Raw genomic sequence first — 18,432 nt, forward strand, 5'->3', positions numbered from 1 at the left:
ATTTGAAAGTAAAATTTTTTATTCATCTCTGGTCTTTTCAACAAGATTGCTTGGAAGACTTCTATTTCATTGAAATTCTGTTTTTTCTCTGAAATATTATACTGTTTAGCCGGGTAGTGATTCTTCGTTTTAATCCTGTCTTCTTTGACCTCAGGAGTATCATATTCCAAGCCCTTCAATCACTTAGTGTAGAAGCTGCTAAATCCTGTATTATCTTGATTGTATTTCCACAATACTTGAATTGTTTCTTTCTGGCTGCTTATAACATTTTCTTCTTGACCTGGAAACTCTGGAATTTGGCTACAATATTCCTAGGAGTTTTCTTTGGGGGTCTCTTTCAGGAGGTGAGTGGTGAATTCTTTCCATTTCTATTTTACCCTTTGGTTCTAGAATATCAGGACAGTTTTCCTTGATAATTTCTTGGAAGATGATGTCTAGACTCTTCTTTTGATCATGGTTTTCAGGTAGACCAATAAGTTTTAAACGATGTCTCCTGGATCTATTTTCCAGGTCAGTTGTTTTTCCAATGAGATGTTTCACATTGTCTTCATTTTTTTCATTCTTTTGGTTTTGTTTTATAATTTCTTGATTTCTCATAAAGGCATTAGCTTCCATCTGCTCCATTCTAATTTTTGAAGAACTGTTTTCTTCAGTGAACTTTTGGACCTCCTTTTCCATTTGGGCCATTCTGCTTTTTAAGGATTCTTCTCTTCATTGGTTTTTCGGACCTCTTTTGCTATTTGGGTTAGTCTATTTTTAAAGGTGTTATTTTCTTCAGCATTTTTGGGGTTTCCTTTAGCAAGCTGTAGACTCAGTTTTCATGATTTCCTTGTATCACTCTCGTTTCTCTTCCCAATTTTTCCTCCACCTCTCTTGCTTGATTTTCAGAATCTTTTTTGAATCTTCCATGACCTGATACCATTGCATATTTTTTTGGAAGGCTTTGAATGTGGGAGCCTTGACTTTTCTGTCTTCCTCTGATTGTATGCTTTGCTCTTCCTCATCTGAAAGGATGGAAGAAAATTACTTTTCACCAAGAAAGTAACCTTCTATAGTCTTGTTTTTCCCCCTTTTTGGGCATTTTCCCAGTCAATTACTTGATTTTTTGGTCCTTTGTCAAGTAGAGGGTATACTACCCTAGGCTTCAGAAGTTTTATGCACCTGTTCTCTGAGATATCTCTAGGGACCTATAAGTTTTCAGTTCTTCCAAAGTGGCATAGTGAAGGGAGAGGTGTTTTCTACTCTCCTGGCCTGTACTCTGGTCTGTGAGCAACCAAAAGCACTCTTTTCTGCCCTGCAACTGTGAGTAGGATTCTGTCTCCACAGCTGCCACCAACTGTGCCATGCAAGTGCTCTTTCTCACTCCAGGACTGTCACTCAGGATTGAGAACCAGATCAGCCACTCAATTCCCCCAGGGTCTGTAGGCTGAGAGCTCCAGAAGTGGTTTCTCCTACAGTGCAGTAGATGATATCTCCCTGAGGCTGGGGCTGGGGTCTGACCAAGCTCACCTCTCACCTAGGTGAAATAGCTTTCTCACTGACCTTTGAAGCTGTCTTTGGCATTTATGGCTTGAGAAATCTGGAAACTGCAGCAACTGCCTGTGATTCAGAGTCCTGAAGCCTGCTCTAGTCTTGTCTGTGCCGTGTGGCCCCACAGCTGGGCTGTGCTTCACTCAGCCTGATGTAATAGACCTTTCTTGTTGTCCTTTCTGGCCATCTTGGGCTAGAAATATGTTTCACTCTGTCATTTTTGGCTTCTGCTGCTCTATATTTTGTTTAGAGTAATTTTTTATAGGTATTTTAAGGGCTTTGGGGGGAGAGCTAGAGCAGGTCTGTGCTTCTACTCTGCCATCTTCAGAATTTTTTTTTTAATAGGCAAGAAATTTGAGGCTTCAAGTAGGTAAGGGATTTGTCCATGATCAGACAAATAATAGGTATCATAGCTGAAATTTGAACCCACATCTTTTCAACTTAAGACCACCATTTTGTTTATTACTCCAAATGACTTCAAACAAAATTTAAAAGTAAACATAAAACTATATAAAATTATGTAAATTTTTACATAACATAAATGATAAAATATAAATTTTTATAATATAAATTTTTATAATATAAATATAAATTATTAAAATACAAATATATCAATATATTATATATAAATTATTAAATATATATTATATAAAGTATAAATTATTAAAAATTTGTTTTAACAATCCCATGACCTTTTTTGCTATGTACCCTCTTATCTCTTTTCTATAGTTTTTTTTTCTTTTTAAGTTGCCCCTAGTGTCAAGGGCCATAAAATGATCAAGGAGAATGAGAAGAGAGAAAACCAATTATTGAGTACTTACTGTAAACCCTTAATTATGGTAGGTATTGTAGAAGATAGAGACATGTTTAAAACCTGGCTTTTGTCTTCAAGGAACATAACATGTCATAGAACAACAGCACTAGTAGATAAAGCAATTAGAGAATAATTAAATATTAGCCTATAGAGGACAGGGCCTGGACATGATTTTATTGTATAGGGAAATCCTAAGTGAGAAATAAAATAAAGAAAACAACTCTCTCAAAGGAGGTTTGTATTTTCTCTGTAATGTGGTCTTAGACAGTAACCTAGTGACTTGTCTACTGTGTACCAGAGACAGCGTTTGACCCCAGTTCTTCCTGGCTTTGAGGCCAGCTTTCTGAGCATTACGCCTTGGTGAGTACAAAAGGCTATTGGATTTGCATGATGAAGATGGTTAGTGACCTTTATGAAGAAAATACTTCCAGTATATGTTCAGAGCAGAAACCATATTATAAAGATTTGGAATAAGGATATGGAGGTATTGAGGAAAGACCACTTGTTTGAAAGGTCTGGCAAAGGAATTAAAGAAAGAGAAGACTTATTTAACTAAGCTGTAAGTATTTTTTCATTTTTTTTGGAACCTACTTTGTTGCCTAGAAACTCTGTTGTGTAGACCAAAAAGCAGAAATAGGTGGTGATGCAATAAAGTGAGTGCATCATCCCATCAAACGTGTTTTTCAGATTTTGTTACAAAATATGGAAAAAATGCTAAATGGATAATTATAACAAATAATGTATTTAGTTGTTATAATTTCTTTGATTTTTTTTTGTCCTGTAGATAGTATTGTACAGGAGTGTCAAATGAATTTATGTATCTGATTCTTAATAATAAATGTTATTGCCACAGTTACAAAACATTCTATGATTATAGAAATTTTCTATAAAAGGAAAAAGAGGGACATACTTATAGTAAGGGGAAGTTGCCCCTCTACCTCTGTGTTAATTACAGGCAAGAATCATGTGAACAGCCAATTGTATTCATAGGGTATCCTAGCCAGGCTCAGAATTTACCAGGTGGAAACTGAGCCAAGGGGGTTCTACCTTAATCTTCCCAAGTCCTATTCCTCCCTGCCCTCCTACCTCTTTCCAGTGTTCTCCAGGGATAGATATCCACTGGTAGAAGTTCACAGATGTCATGCTCATTGGGATGCTAGCATTATAGATCATTGGTTCAGTGACATTTCCTGATGATCATACCTGGAATCAGACTCAGAATAATATCAATTATAGTCCACAAGATTTAACCTTAAACAGCAGAGTTTCATTAATCACAGCTTAGGGCTGGATTAAGTTATTATTACTCTCATATTGTTGAGAATAAAAGTGTTGTATTGTTTCTTGTTGTTTTATTCATTTTAAGTCATTTCATGTTGGTTTTCTTGGCGTTTTCTTGGCAAAGATGCTGGGGTAATTGTCCATTTCCTTCTCCAGCTCATTTTACAGATGAGGAAACTAAGGGAAACAGGGTGAAGTGATTTGCCCAGGTTCACACAGCTTGCGTATGTCTGAGGCCAGATTTGAATTAGGAAGATGAATCTTCTTGATTCTAGGCCCAGCTCCCTATTACTCTCAAATTATCCAAAGATCTTGATCAAGTTCTTGTCCTCCCACCCTCTTACTTGTTCCTAGGAGGAGAGGTAGGAGAGAGGCCACAGAAGGCAGCTTCATGTTCCCATCCCATGTCTCCCTTCACCCCCTACCTGTGGAACCTGGGAATGACCAGCTGCCAAACCTTATTACTCTAATTTTATGTATTAAAAAAATAAGGACATGAAGTTTCCCATATTCTTCTTATTTCTTCCAGTATTCAAGAAGTACTTTGATTTTTAATCTAAATATTTACAATATAAAAAATGTAGGTGAATTGAATTGTTGTAGAAATAAAATCATTGTCAAAATCTGTTTCCTTAACATATTTTTATTATTCCCTTTCAGATCAGGGGACTGATTTTGGATGGCACCACACAATTAGTCCAAGAAGGCCTGAAAAGTGGTTTTCTTTACTCACATTCAGAAAAACTGGACAATGATAACAAGACTGCTACTCTGGGACTTGATAGCTGTGGTTTGGCTGAACTATGTGACATGGCTAAACAGTTGCCTTTGGTGAATGAAAATGATACAGTGCAGCTGATAGATGCAGATGTATCTGTTCCAGAACAGGATATATTTTCACGCATTACCCAAAACAGTTCAAACTTTACAAAGATGATTATTCTAATGGGACAGAAATACCTGTTGCCACCAAAAAGCAGCTTCCTCTTGTCTGATCTTTCTTGTATACAGCCACTTCTGAGTTGTAAGTACATGTATGGTCTTTTCTGAAAGGAATATCTCCTCCATTTTGTGATAGAATACAATAGCTCACAAGTTGAATTATTGACTTTAAAGCAGTCTGCTTTGTATAAAATTGAATAAAGGTCAACATTTGTGAAGAAGTGGGACCACAAATATTTTTCCCATTTGAATTTTTCGTTTAATCTTGTTCTGAAATTCTGTAGATAGAAACTTTTGATAGCTTCAGATGGTAGTTTCTGTTATTTTGGACAAAGTTACAATATTTTAAAAGAGTAAACACTCCCCATAAAAGTTGGTATTCAGAGTATAAATGATTATAAATAAGTGACTTTACTAAACTTTGTTTTATAAGAGATAGAAATATTTTCAGCATTATTTGCTAAGCCAATAATCACCTTTCACATATAACTTCTAAATTTTTTTGTATTTTTTTTTAGAGGCAGTTGGGGTTAAGTGACTTGCCCAAGGTTATTCAGCTAGTAACTGTCTGAATCCAGATTTGAACTCAGGTCCTCCTGCCTGCAGGGCTGGTACTCTATCCACTGTGTCACCTAGCAGCTCCTTCTTCTTTCTTTTCTTTTTTAAATTAAAAAATTGTCATTTATTTTTTCCCACTCTCATGCTCCTCACTCCTGCTGGAAAAGACAAACCCCGAAACAAAAGTAAAAACAAAACCTTTGCAACACAAGCAAAACACAGTTTTAGCCAGATCCAAAAGTGTATATCTCATTTAATTCATCACCTCTATTAAGAAGTGGGTTGCATTCTGTCATTGGTTCTCTGGAATTATGACTAATTGGAGTTCTTAGTTATTTCAAAATTTTTCGTTTTTACAATGTTGATGTAACTTGTAAATGAATGATTAAACAGTTGCTTTGAATTTCTTGAGGTGTTTCTGCGTAGAGCAAAGAATCTGAATTTTAAACCCCATTGTTTGAAAGTGCTGGGTTTAGGATCCTCTTGGAATTGAGCCTTATATATATATATATATATATATATATATATTTTTTTTTTTTTTTTCATTTGAGCATTTTAAAGGTAAAATTCTAAGTGATAAAGCAACTAGCACTTAGCCAAGTAATTAAAAACCTTTTGAAAATGCCAATTGGCAGTCTGATGTGCACTTAATAATGCTATAAAGTCTGAGAGTTAAATTACAAAGGTAATTTACTAGATATTTTAAATTGAAGTGACTATGCCATAACACTACTGCTGAAACTAATGGACCATCTAGAAATCACAAAGAGAGCAGACACTGATCTGATTCACCAGATTATCAGCAGCTAAGAAAAAAAAAAGATCTTAGCAAAAGAGTATTTTTCTTCCTCCCCTTATTTTCAGTTTAGCAAAAAGGGAAATTACTATAACATCTCAGAGAGCATAACCATGTAAAGTAACCATTGACTTTTTAGATAAATTGTTCTTAATGTAGTTTATTGGATTAAGTACTATAATACTCTGTCTGTTATATTTGTGTCTAGTTGAATGTGCTTCAGTTTGACTATGATGTTTGGCTTTCACATTTATAATCTGTGATTACCACACAGGAGCTTTTCTCCTGAAGTTGTGCTTTTGCTTTCAGATGGGAAAAAATATGATGTAATTGTGATTGATCCACCATGGCAGAACAAATCCGTTAAAAGAAGCAAAAGGTATATTGTAGAAATTTATTTATCAAAATTTATTGTTAATATCATTCCAAAGTTTTACAAAAAGGTAGTCATCATTAATAATAATGAATAGCTTTTCAAACTTTTAATTCTTATTTATGCTTTTAGACTTGTCTTTTTTTGTACTTTGAATTTGTAATTTCATCAGAGTGGATACTTCTTCAAAGGCTTTATCTGTTCCTCATATGGGATTCCTATGTATGTATTTTTCATAGTTCCTCCGTAGAAAATTTAACCAATGTGCTGGAGTCCTTGTATTCTTTTGGTATCTCTGGGTTACTAGTTTGCCAATCAGATTTTCCATTTTTGTTTCATTCTCATTATGCGATCAGTCTACTTCCTTTTTCAGGTATAGTCATTCTCCAAAATGCCTTTTTGGCCACTTCTTGGGTCCAAGTTGTCATTGATAATGTGTTTATGCCTATAATTCATTTTCCATTGCCTTTTGGATTATTTGTAATTTTAATTCTTTTAAGAATTAAGGGGAGGCACCCTACTACAGTGGAGAGATCACTGTTTTTAGAGTTGAATTGGTTTGATTCTCATCTCTTTTTACTACTTGTGAATGAGTCATTGTCTCTCTGGTTTTCAGTTTTCTCATCTATAAAATAACTGGTAAGGTCCTTGCAAGCTCTAAATATACCATCTTATAATCCTATGAGATTATGGTATTTTCCATGATTCACAGACATACAGCATCACTAAGAGAATATTGGAATTGAAGTTAATTTCATGGGGTAGGCAGGGAACTAACAACTGGGAGAATTGTATAAGAGATAACCCATGAACTGAACTTTGAAGAAAACTGAGGATGAAAGGAGAAGGAGGTGAGGAAAAACTACATTCCAAACATGGCCAGAAGGTGAGATGGGGAGTCATATAGTCTGTGCAAAAACTCAAAGGTAGGATGCCATGTGTAAGGGAAAAGTAGATCAGTGTGCCTGGAATATAGAATAAATGAGAAGGAGTATGATATATTGTCTCAGATGGTAGGTCGACCTAGAGCATGAGTGGTTTTAAGAGCCAGAGAGAGAAGTTGTATTTTGTATTGCCTAAAGGTAATAGGGAGCCACCAGAGTATTTTGAGCAGGGAAGTGATTTGATCAGACCTATATTTTAGGAATATTATTTTGGAAACTTTGAAGAGGATGGATTAGAGAGAAAATGCTGGAAGCTTGGAGATCAGTTAAGAACCTTTGCAAAAGTTTAGGTGATAGGTAACGAGGGCCTGTAGTAGGGTGATGGCTATATTAATGAAGAGAAGGGGGTGGATTTGAGAGATGCTGTGGAAGTAGCTAGGTAGTGCAGTGGATCGCAGACAAGGCCTAGAGTCAGGAAGACTCATCTTCCTGAGTTCAAATCTGGCCTCAGATGTTTACTAGGTATATGACCCTGGGCAAGTCACTTAACCTTGTTTGCCTCATGTAAAATGAACTGGAGAAGGAAATGGCAAACTACTCCAGGATAAACCCCAGATGGGATCAGGGAGAATTGGAGATGACTGAAAGACTTAGTGACTTATTTGCATATGGATATAGAGAGAAGAGGGCAGCGAAGTGGTGCAGTGGATAGAGCTCTGAGCTTGAAGTCAGGAAGACTTGAGTTTGAATTTGGCTTCAGACATTTGCAAACTGTATGACTCTGGGCAAAGCACTTATCCTCTGTCTCAGTTTCCTCATCTGTAAAATGAGCTGGAGAAGGAAATGGCAAACCACTTCAGTATGTTTGCCAAGAAAACCCCAAATGACGTGGAGAAGAGTCAGATATGACTGAGACTGAACAACAACAATTTTAAGATTAGCATTGGCCTAACCATTATGGAGTGCAAAAGAACTATAATGTGTGGGTCTTGTTTGAAAGGACCTTACAATCTAGATATGGGGAAAAGACATACATACATAAAATGGTAGATAAGACAATATATTTAATAAAATCTTAAATTGAGCCATACAGATAACTAGGAGATAGGAAAATATGTAGTAATGTAGGTCACATTTTATGAAGCATTTAGCACAGTGCTAGAACATGATAGCCACTGAATAAATGCTTATTCTCATCCCCTTTTTTGTTCAGTGCCCCTGATTTGCTCAGTGTGCACCATAATAAGTAGTGAAGGAATTAGAATCAAGAGAGATTGACTGAGAGGATTTATTGGGGAAACCCTTATGAAGGAGGAAGTAGGACATGAGCTGGGTAGAATATGCTTCTGCAGAGAAGAGGGATAAGGGTTTCCTAGATAAGGAAAAAAACACAATTAGTGATGGCATGAAGATAGCATAGTTAGGGTGAGATCCATTTTACTGGAGTAGAAGTTTTGTGTTGGAGTGTAGTAGGATATCAGCCAGAACAGGGGCAGATTTTTTGAGGGCCTTGAAAGCCAGGTGAAGGAGTCTAGATTCAGTATTATATAGCAGGCTATGATTGATAGTTCTGGAACATGAAAGGTAAAACCAAAGAAATGGTATGTGGGATTAATTGGAAGGAAGACCAGTGAGAGACAGACAGACTAGCTAGGAGGCAAATGCAATAAATTGAGTTATAAAAGTTTGGCCTAGTATGGTAACAATACAAATTGAAAGTCTAATGAGTTACAAAAGGAAAAGTGAAATTGACAGATATTTCAAAGGAAGAATAGACAAAACTTTGTGACTGATTGGATTTAATGAAGTGAATGAAAGGAAAGAGTAAAAATTGGTTCCAGTTTTCCAGCTTGGGAGGCTGAGAATGAGTGTGGATGTGACACTAGCTTGAGTAAAAGTTACAAGATATTTAAAACTGTATGTTAGCCCTGTTAAGAAGAGCAAGGCCATTAACATTCTTTGAAAGTACCTTTTATAAGTTTCAGCAAAATTATTACAGTAGTTTTAGAAGAAATGAAAATCACTTGCAAAAAAGCCTGTCTGTATTAAAAAGGAAAATAGACAAAAATTGTTATCTCAGGAATGTGTCCACTGGATGTCACTGTTGATTCATATTTAGCACTTTGAAGCCTTCTTTTAGATGGGCATAATTCTATACAGAGTTCCCTGTTTAGTTCTTGTTTTTTACTTCCTACCAAATTTTTCTTTATTTGCAGAAATATTTTTTTAAATTATATGTAGGTACAATTATTTATCTTCTTGGCAAATAAAACAAATACCTGTCCCCAAACTGGCTGCTCCAAACTGTCTTGTGATCACTTGGGTCACCAATCGACAAAAGCACCTACAGTTTGTGAAGGATGAGCTTTATCCCTATTGGTCTGTGGAAACACTTACTGAATGGCACTGGGTAAAAGTAAGTTCTAAAGTTGTTCTATGATTTATTTACTCAGGTGACATCTTTTGACTATCATCACCAATTATTTGTAATCTTTCTTCACTCATTTAACATTGTCTTGTTAAAACCTATTTCTCTCTCAGTCTGTGGGTGATGGTAGATGGAGCAGGGATTAGGCTAGTTCCTCTCGCCCCTTCCACTTTAGCCTTTGTGCCAATTCCTTTTTATTTCGAGGTTTCCCTTAGTGCTAGAGGAATGGTGGCAGTAGGGAGTGGAGGTAGGGAGGATGGTGCTGATGGAGTTGTTGGTGGAGGGAGGATGAGAAAAGATGAAAAAATGACTAGATTTTTAAAAGCTCATGCTTTTGAAACCTTGAATTAAAATCTTTAAGAGGGATAAGACATTGATTTTTGAAGGCAAAATAATCCACCCAAATAATTTCCCTAATCCCTTCTTTATTCTAAGGTAAAAGAAGCTGTTTCTAATTGTTTAATTATACTTATCTTATTAATTTTAGACATGTAAGATTATGATATATTTAATTTTTTATGTGTTAAATGCATCCTTTTTATTTGTTTGAGGTTTACAGGTGTTTTGGCTTTGCTTTTGTCATTTCTGTAATTTATTTGATACTGAGTTTTTAATCAGAAGTGAAATTATAATTGTTCCTATGAGGAAAATATGATTCACTTTCTGATATTTTGCTTTAAGTTTCAGTTTTTAGGAACACATTGCCATAAAAAAATAGGAACTATGTATGTCATATATAATGGTCCTTCAGATTAGCTGATTAGAAAATACTCCTTTTTCTTTCCAGTACCAGAATACATTTGTGGATTTGACGTTTTTATTTCTCTTTGTCAGATCACCAGGTCTGGAGAATTTGTGTTCCCATTAGATTCTCCACACAAAAAGCCTTATGAAGCTTTAGTACTGGGGAGAATTCAAGGAAAAACTGTTTTGCCACTAAGGTATGAGAAAAGTATTTTTCATAGTTGTTATAGTACAAGTTTCTTATTAGGCAAAAGTCAGTCTCACTTTTCATTCATTCATTCATTTATTTGTAATTCCCATTTTTTTCCTTCCTAGAATCTTTATTTATTTATTTTTGGTTTTCAACATTCAGTTCCACAAGATTTTGAGTTCCAAATTTTCTCTCCATCTCTCCTTTCCCCCAACCCCAAGACACCATGCATTCTGATTACTCCTTCCCTCAATCTGGCCTCCCTTGTATCACACCCCTCCCTTCTCTTATCCCCTTTCCCTCTGTTTTCTTGTAGGGCAAGATAGATTTCTATACCCCATTACCTATCTCAGATGCATGTAAAAACAATTTTTAACATTTGTTTCTGAGTTCTAACTTCTCTCCCTTCCTCCCTCCTCACCCATCCCCACTGAGAAGACAAGCAATTCAATATAGGTTATATATGCGTAGTTATGCAAAAGATTTCCATAAAAGTCATGTTGTAAAAGACTAACTATATTTCCTTCCTTCCTATCCTGCCCCCCATTTATTCTGTTCTGTCTTTTGACCTTGTACCTCCCCTAAGTGTTTACTTCTAATTTCCCCCTCCTCCCATTTGTCCTCCTTCCTGTCATCCCCCACATACCCTACTTATCCCCTTTTCCCCTACTTTCCTGTAGTGTAAAATAGTTTCATACCAAATTGAGTGTGCATGTTATTCCCTCTTTAAGCCAGATGTAATGAGAGTAAGTTTCCCTTTTTCCCTCTCACCTCCCTTCTTTTCACCTCTATTGAAAAAGCTTTTTCTTGCCTCTTTTATGAGAGATAATTTGCCTCATTCCATTTCTCCCCTTCTCCTCTCTCATCGCTTAATTTTATTTTTTTAGATATCATCTCTTCCTATTCAACTCATCCTGTGTACTCTGTCTATATGTATACAATCCCTTCAACTAACTAAATATTGAGAAAAGTCTCAGGAGTTACAAATATTATCTTTCTATGTAGGAATGTAAACAGTTCAACTTTAGTAAGTCCTTTATGATTTCTCTTTCCTGTTTACCTTTTCATGCTTCTCTTGATTCTTGTCAATCTCACTTTTAATTTGTATATATTTGAAAACCTGGAAATTGAGAATGAGTAGAATAAGATAACTTTCTGTTACAGTTTTCTGTCACATGTACTCTTATATTTGTTTTCTCCTGAGTCTAACTGCCCTTAAGTTCTACATATTTAAACTGAAGATTTTCCTTAACTTTATTCTTCAGAGTAAAAATATTATCAGTTCATTTCAGCCTGTCATTAAACATTTATTCAACACCTACTATGTCCTAGACACTGTGCTGAGTGCTAGGTATGCAAAAAAAGGCAAAAGATGGTCTTTACTCAAACAGCTATGTACAAACAAGCTCTGGAAAGAACAAATTGGAAATAATCCAGGAAGGCACATAAATTAAGGGGTGGGGGAAGAACCATGGAAGGCTTCCTTTAGAAGGGTTAAGATTAATTGTGACCTGTTCCATTCCTATATCCTTTTAAATACACCCTTCATACTAAATTTTTATGATTTTTCTTCCCCATCAAGGCTGCCCTTAGTGGTAGTAGTGCTGCTGCAGTAAGGAAAGTTGTTGGGGAGTGAATACCCACCAAGAAAAGATGAAAAAAATTCATGATGCCTAAAATTTGTACATATAAACACTAGACTTGGTGATGTAACTTACTTTTACATTCTTTTAAAAATAGAAACCCAGAGATGAAAGTACTTCCAATTCCAGACCACAAATTAATTGTCAGTGTGCCCTGTACCCTTCATTCACACAAGCCACCTCTTACAGGTATGTTTATATTATTGTTGTTATACTGTTTGGGCTTTCCTTAAAGTCACAGATCATAAGTTTGGCATTTAAATGACTCAAAGATTTTAAAGTATTTAAAAATAGGATTGGTTATGGTATAGTGAAAAGAGCACTGGATTTGACCTCTGGGGAGTTGGGTTTATAGTCCTGTTCTGGTAGTTACCACCAGGGTTATCTGAGGGTCCCTTTCAATTCTAAAGACTTGCCCAGTGTCACACATGTATTAAAGAAGCAAAGCCAGGATTTGAACCCAAGTTTTCTGACTTAAAATCCAGCATAGTTTCTACCGTATTATAATCCTATGAGTAAAACCAATATTGAAAAAATCTGTGCATGGAGAAGTTGATAAAATAGGGTCTGAAGGATCTTCAAATCTTGCACTTGTCTGTGGAGGCTGCCTTTGAAATGTACTCAAAATGGCCATTAGAGAAGTGGTCAGAGTTGTCTAGCTGTTCTGTAGAAGCTTTGGGTTTTACTTATTTTATTTCCTTATTTTGAAAGAGGACAGTTTTCTTGAGGTATGTTTAACTGAATTGCTGGTATGTTCTGTAGTCCGTACAGGTCATAATGCTGCTGTGGGGTTATGATAACTCCTTACCACTAAACCATACCTTACAACATTTTTATATTCAGGCCATTGAGAGAAAAATAGCAGTGCATTTCTGATTTTATACTTCACATTACTTGGGAAAATGGGATTCAATATATGACATTTTGCTTTACAGTTTTTTTTTCCCCCATGAAAACATGTTTAATTTTGAGGCTGTCTGTGCTATAAAACAATTCAGGAGAAAACCTTACCAGGGGTCTGCATAATATTTAGTTCCTTGCAAAGAGGATTCTTTATGTATTACTAGATTTCTTTTGAGACATTGACATCTGCCTGATTGTTCCGAACTAGTAGAGTTTTTTTCGTATATAGTTTATTGCCTTCCTTTTTTCCAAGTGATATAGGTCCCTCCCCCACCCCTCCCCAAACACATACCTATGTGGCTTAAAATGAAGAGTAACTTAAAATGTATGGAGAATTTGATACTTATTTTGTATTCAACCTAAGGAAGTCTAATAAGTAGTTATCCCCTTTGAACTTTTCTCCCTTAGTGGATGCCAGGAGTTTTGTGGTATCTTTCCTACAGCTGCAGTTTTACAAAATGAAAACTTCTGTGCTTTTAAAAAAAAATCTGATATTTCTGAATAACCAAAATCATTAGTTTTAAAAAAAATGAGTTATCGTTACTAAAAGTCTTAGGAGACTTAAAAGTAGGGTATGCAGGTTAGTTATATAAAAGAGAATCATCAAAAGCTCTGTAGTGGCAAGGTGTAGGTAATGCAATGTTTCAGGTTTTTCAGTAGATGGCAGCAGAACCACACTATGATTTTTGAAAGTCCTTTAAAATTGAAAGTTTTGCAACAATATCTGGATGACTCATGTAGATTAAATTTTGTTTAAGTAGTCACAATGACAAAAACATTAGTATTTATGGCTACTCTCATCTTATTTCGTGCTACTCTTAAAAGTTCATATGTTAGTATTATAAAGATTTATTCTTCTAGTGAAGGTGCAAATTAAAGTAAGTCATCAAAAAGCAACATTCAGGTTCCTGCAGATGATTTAACTGTGGAGTCAAGACCGTAAGGGTTTGGATGATACATGTTCTGTGTTTAGTACCCACAGCTTTAATATGTCATTGAAATGTACTGACACTGTTTTATGCAAATACATAAAATGAAATTTTCTCCCTCCAGGTTTTGATTCAAGTAACAGAACGTTTTTCTTTTAGTTTAACTCATGGTATCTTCCATGAAATGATAAAGATACATTTTCTTCTACAGTAGAATTGGCAGAATATTCTGTTTTACATGGGGTACTTTTATTGTATTCTCAAGATTAGAATGTTTTCCTCCCATAAATTTAAAGATAACATGAATATGAAACATGAAAATGGTATTATAAATGCAGTTTAGAAAACTTGACAACCCTTTTAATCTTCAGTAAAAAAAATTTGTATTGTTAAAAAAATTTTGAATCGCAGGTATTTTTACTGTTCATATTCTCCCTTATTTATGATACTCGGTGCTTGATCATAATTTCTCCTGAAAATGTAAAAAAAAATTAGATGCAGTATTATGAGCTAAAGTTTAAAATGTGATAGGATTATAATGGCATTAGATTTTATGCTACTAAAAACCAAATCATGGTTTAGTCTTTTGAGCTGGCAGTATGGTATACAATAGTGGAATTTAGGAGGGAGTAGACTTTGTTATCTGTTAAAATGTGAATTAATGGGGAAAATATGGTTCTACACTTGAAGTTCAGCTTTTCAGTCAGCTTGTCTAGAACACATCTATTTTGTACATTTAGAAATGTTTGTTCTTTCAAGATGGATTACTGACATTGCAGGTTTTCCTTGTGACGTGAAGCAAATGTGGCCTGTTGTTTCTCACTTGTTCCACTTGAGAGCCTTTGTCTCCAGTCACTTGAGAACTGAGATCAGTTCTCTCTGTTCTGGAGTGTGCTCCCCCACCAGCAAGAGAAAGTCTACTGGTAAAGATACTTAGAAAGTTAATTCAGAGAGCTGAAGAGATAAAGGTCACTGAGACCCTTGGGAGTTACATAGCAACTGTCATTGGGACTGACTAGTAATCCTTTAAGTGGTTTCTCTCATGCTTTCCTGTTTAGAGTTTAAATGCCTTCTGGCCTTTTAAAATAGCGGTAACAAATAATTTATTATCATTTTCCAATTAAGGTCTAGTGTTTTCTCTATATTGTTTTTGTTTTGTTTGTTTTTTGTCTGAGTTCAGAGCAAGCCATCAGAAGAAAGAGTAGGGAAGATGATGGGATGGACAAAGAGAACCTGAGGGGGACAGACATGAGGACAGAGAAGACCTTCATTTGTTTTCTCTAACTCTGACTACATTTCCAGCTAGGAATGAAGGAGGATGATTAGCTGTTTGGGGATTATCTGCTAATGTTATAAATACAGCCAACCAAGAACATCTTGATTTTTTTCCCTCTAAATGATGCCATTTTATAACTATGGAGGTTAGAATTCAAACATTTGAACTAACTTAATAAGTTATGTATTTCTATTAATTTTTCCTAATGTCTTTACAAAATTCTTAATAAAGTAAAAGACATGGTATAATAGCATCTGAATACTGCTCTTTATTTCTTTTTTTTCTTATTCCCTGTTGGAATGGGAGGGAAAAAGAAGCCATAGATGTGTTTAAAATATAACAGTGCTCAGTGGTATACCATTCCAGGTGAGAAGCTGAGTGAATATTAAGTGGTTCATAGATTCTGATTGTGAAAATTTTTCCTTTCTAAGATCAAGTCTCCTTTCTCAAGTAGATTTTCAGCTTTTTGATGACCTGAGACTTCTGGTTCTTTACCTGCTTACTTGGCTTCTGGTACAGGGTTCTTCACCCCATTGGATTCTCAGTTTAGTAAATGTATGGACCGGCTGACTCTGAGAAGATTTTGGATTTTATTCTATCTTTGTACAGAAGAAAAAAGCCAAAATACCTGCTTCTTTCAGTATAACCTTAGACCACATTAAAGGTGATTTGGGACAGGTAGGGCAAGGATTCATGGGGAAGAAAATGAAAGAGTGATAGTGTTACTGTCTTCCAGTCCTCTTGGGAAATCTCTTCTGAGGGGAGCAGCATTTAATTGTTTATTTATGAAGAGACTAGAATTCTGCAAACCAACCCTTGCTAGATTGTCCTGAAACCTGAATCTCAGCTAAAACAAATTCTACGTATCTTAAACATTGATTTAATATTTAATAGTCAGTGCTCAACTGATACCCCTCTCCCTATCCCCCAAACTTTCTGACTCATACATCATGATGATATAGCAATTGAAAAAAAATATAATTTAAAAATCATTGCTATGTTGTTTTTAAAGGCTCAGATATCCCCAGAGTTACTAAGGGAATGCATAATCCTTTAGCATAATTTCATATGTGTATATGTGTGCGTGTGTGTGTGTGTGTGTGTGTGTATGTGTGTAGGCAGCTAGGTGGCACAATGGACAGAGGTCTGGATCTGGAATCCGGGAGACCTGAGTTCAGATTTGGCCTTAAATACTTACTTAGCTGTATAACCCTGGCAAGTCACTTAATCTGTTTGCCTCAGTTTCCTCATCTGTAAAAGGGGAATAGTAATAGCCCCTACTTCTCAGGGTTGCTGTGAGAATCAAATAAGACCATAATTGTAAAGTGTACAGTACAGTGCCTGTCACATTGTAAGCGCAATTATAAATATTTCTTCTTCTCCTCCTCTTCCTTCCTCTTCTCTTCCTCCTCCTTCTTCTCCTTCTCTTCCTCCTTCTCCTTCTCCTTTTTCTCCTCCTCTTCCACCTTTTTCTTCTCTTCCTCCTCCTTCTCTTCCTCCTCTTCCTTCTTCCCCTTCTCCTTCCTTTTCTCCTTCTCCTCCTTCTCCTTCTCCTCTACCTTCTTCTCTTCCTCCTCCTTCTTCTTTTCCTCCTCCTCCTCCACCTTTTTCTTCTCCTCCTCCTCCTTCTTCTCCTCCTCCTCTTCCTTCTTCTTCTCCTTCCTCTTCTCCTCCTCCTCCTTCTCCTTCTCCTCCTCCACCTTTTTCTCCTCCTCTTCCTTCTTCTCCTTCTCCTCCTCCCTTCTTTCTCCTCCTCCTCTTCCTCCTCCTCCTTCTTCTCCTCCTCCTTCTTCTTCTCCTCCTTCTTCTCCTTCTCCTTTTCTCTTCTTTGTTCTTCCTCTATCTCCTCCTTTTCCTCTTCTTCCTATTGGGTGTCATTTAGTTGTTCATGTAGATGTTTTCAAAGGCTTCCCCTGCTTTTTTCCCCTTGCATGGGATTTGTTGATTAAAAAATAAATTGGCCTGTGTTCAGGAGATGTTGGGTTGACAATATTGAAAAATTTAAGTCACCTGTGTAGGCGCTGAAATCTTCATTTCTTGTCCCTCAAATGAAAACCGATAAATCAGGACTGTTGAAGGCTCTGATGATGTTGTTCCCAATCTCAAGGGCACTGATTTCCAGTGACTTTCCAGCTATAAATAGTAAAACCTGTTGATGAAATCCTAGAAATTAATTTGCTGTCCTTTAAAAAAATGAAACATTTTCTTATTTTCTTTTCTTTAACAGCTGAGAGGAAATTGATTTTTTCCCCCTGTAATCATATTTGGCTTTTTTTTTTTTAACAGAAATTCTAAAAGACTATATCATGCCAGATGCTGAATGTTTGGAATTGTTTGCCCGAAACTTACAGCCTGGATGGACTAGCTGGGGAAATGAAGTTCTTAAATTTCAGCATATTGATTATTTCATTACTTCACAGATTAGAAACTGACCATAATCTTCTTACTAAAGTAGCAGTTCTCCTTGTCTCCTCCTGCCCCTAATGTAGCCTACTTCAGGTGCCTTTACTACCAGTTGTACACTTGGATATTTAAATAGGACTCAATTGTTTTATGACGAAATACATTGTAGTGACTAGCCTTTGTATTCATTGAGGGTGAATTTAGCTTCTGCTTTTGACTCTGCAATAACAGGTTAAGAAGGAAAAAATGGGTTACTAATAACCTTATGGTCTGTGAAAAAACAAACTATAGATACTTATTTCTGGGATACAATTATACTCTGAAAAGTGTTCTAGGATTTGCAAAGTGCATTGAGGTTTGTGCAGTACTCTTTGTGGATTTAGATTGAATGTCACAGTTACTTGTCAGTGCTCCTTTCATTGGACTTATTTTAAGAAATATTTGCTTTTCAGAAAATAATAAACATGTTTTTAAAGAATATCTGTATCATGTATTTTTTTCAAAACACGGAAAGAACATTGGATTTGGAGACAAAAGACCTGGATTCAAATTCTGCCTTTGGACACTTAATAGATGTGTTACCCCTAGCAAGTCACTTAACATCTTGATATATTAGTTTCCTAATTTATAAAATGAAGGATAGCCTCTAGGATTCTATCAGTATCTAAATCTATGATCCTGTGGGACTAAGATCTGGTTATAAACTTGGGTCTGCTAATTGCTAATCAGATGACTTGG

At 35.8% G+C, this 18,432-nt stretch overlaps 1 protein-coding gene across 7 annotated transcripts in view; it reads left to right on the plus strand.

Moving 5' to 3' along the window:
* The window catches only part of METTL4 (methyltransferase 4, N6-adenosine), a 30,656-nt gene extending 12,484 nt beyond the window's left edge, over positions 1-18,172 (plus strand). For 4 of the 7 annotated variants that reach the window (XM_072604325.1, XM_072604328.1, XM_072604327.1 and 1 more), the window contains 6 exons: positions 4,286-4,649; positions 6,231-6,300; positions 9,420-9,594; positions 10,441-10,547; positions 12,281-12,372; positions 17,578-18,172. In XM_072604325.1, the coding sequence (XP_072460426.1) occupies positions 4,286-4,649; positions 6,231-6,300; positions 9,420-9,594; positions 10,441-10,547; positions 12,281-12,372; positions 17,578-17,723 (954 nt within the window). In that variant the 3' untranslated portion in view covers positions 17,724-18,172. Of the gene's footprint in view, positions 1-4,285; positions 4,650-6,230; positions 6,301-9,419; positions 9,595-10,440; positions 10,548-12,280; positions 12,373-15,195; positions 15,551-17,577 lie in introns of those variants that run through there. The other 3 variants (XM_072604329.1, XM_072604330.1, XM_072604331.1) reach the window with 1 other exon arrangement.
* Positions 18,173-18,432: the final 260 nt, after the last annotated feature.

This window comes from Notamacropus eugenii, chromosome 4 (genome assembly GCF_028372415.1).
Source record: "Notamacropus eugenii isolate mMacEug1 chromosome 4, mMacEug1.pri_v2, whole genome shotgun sequence".
Taxonomy (NCBI): Eukaryota; Metazoa; Chordata; class Mammalia; order Diprotodontia; family Macropodidae; genus Notamacropus; species Notamacropus eugenii.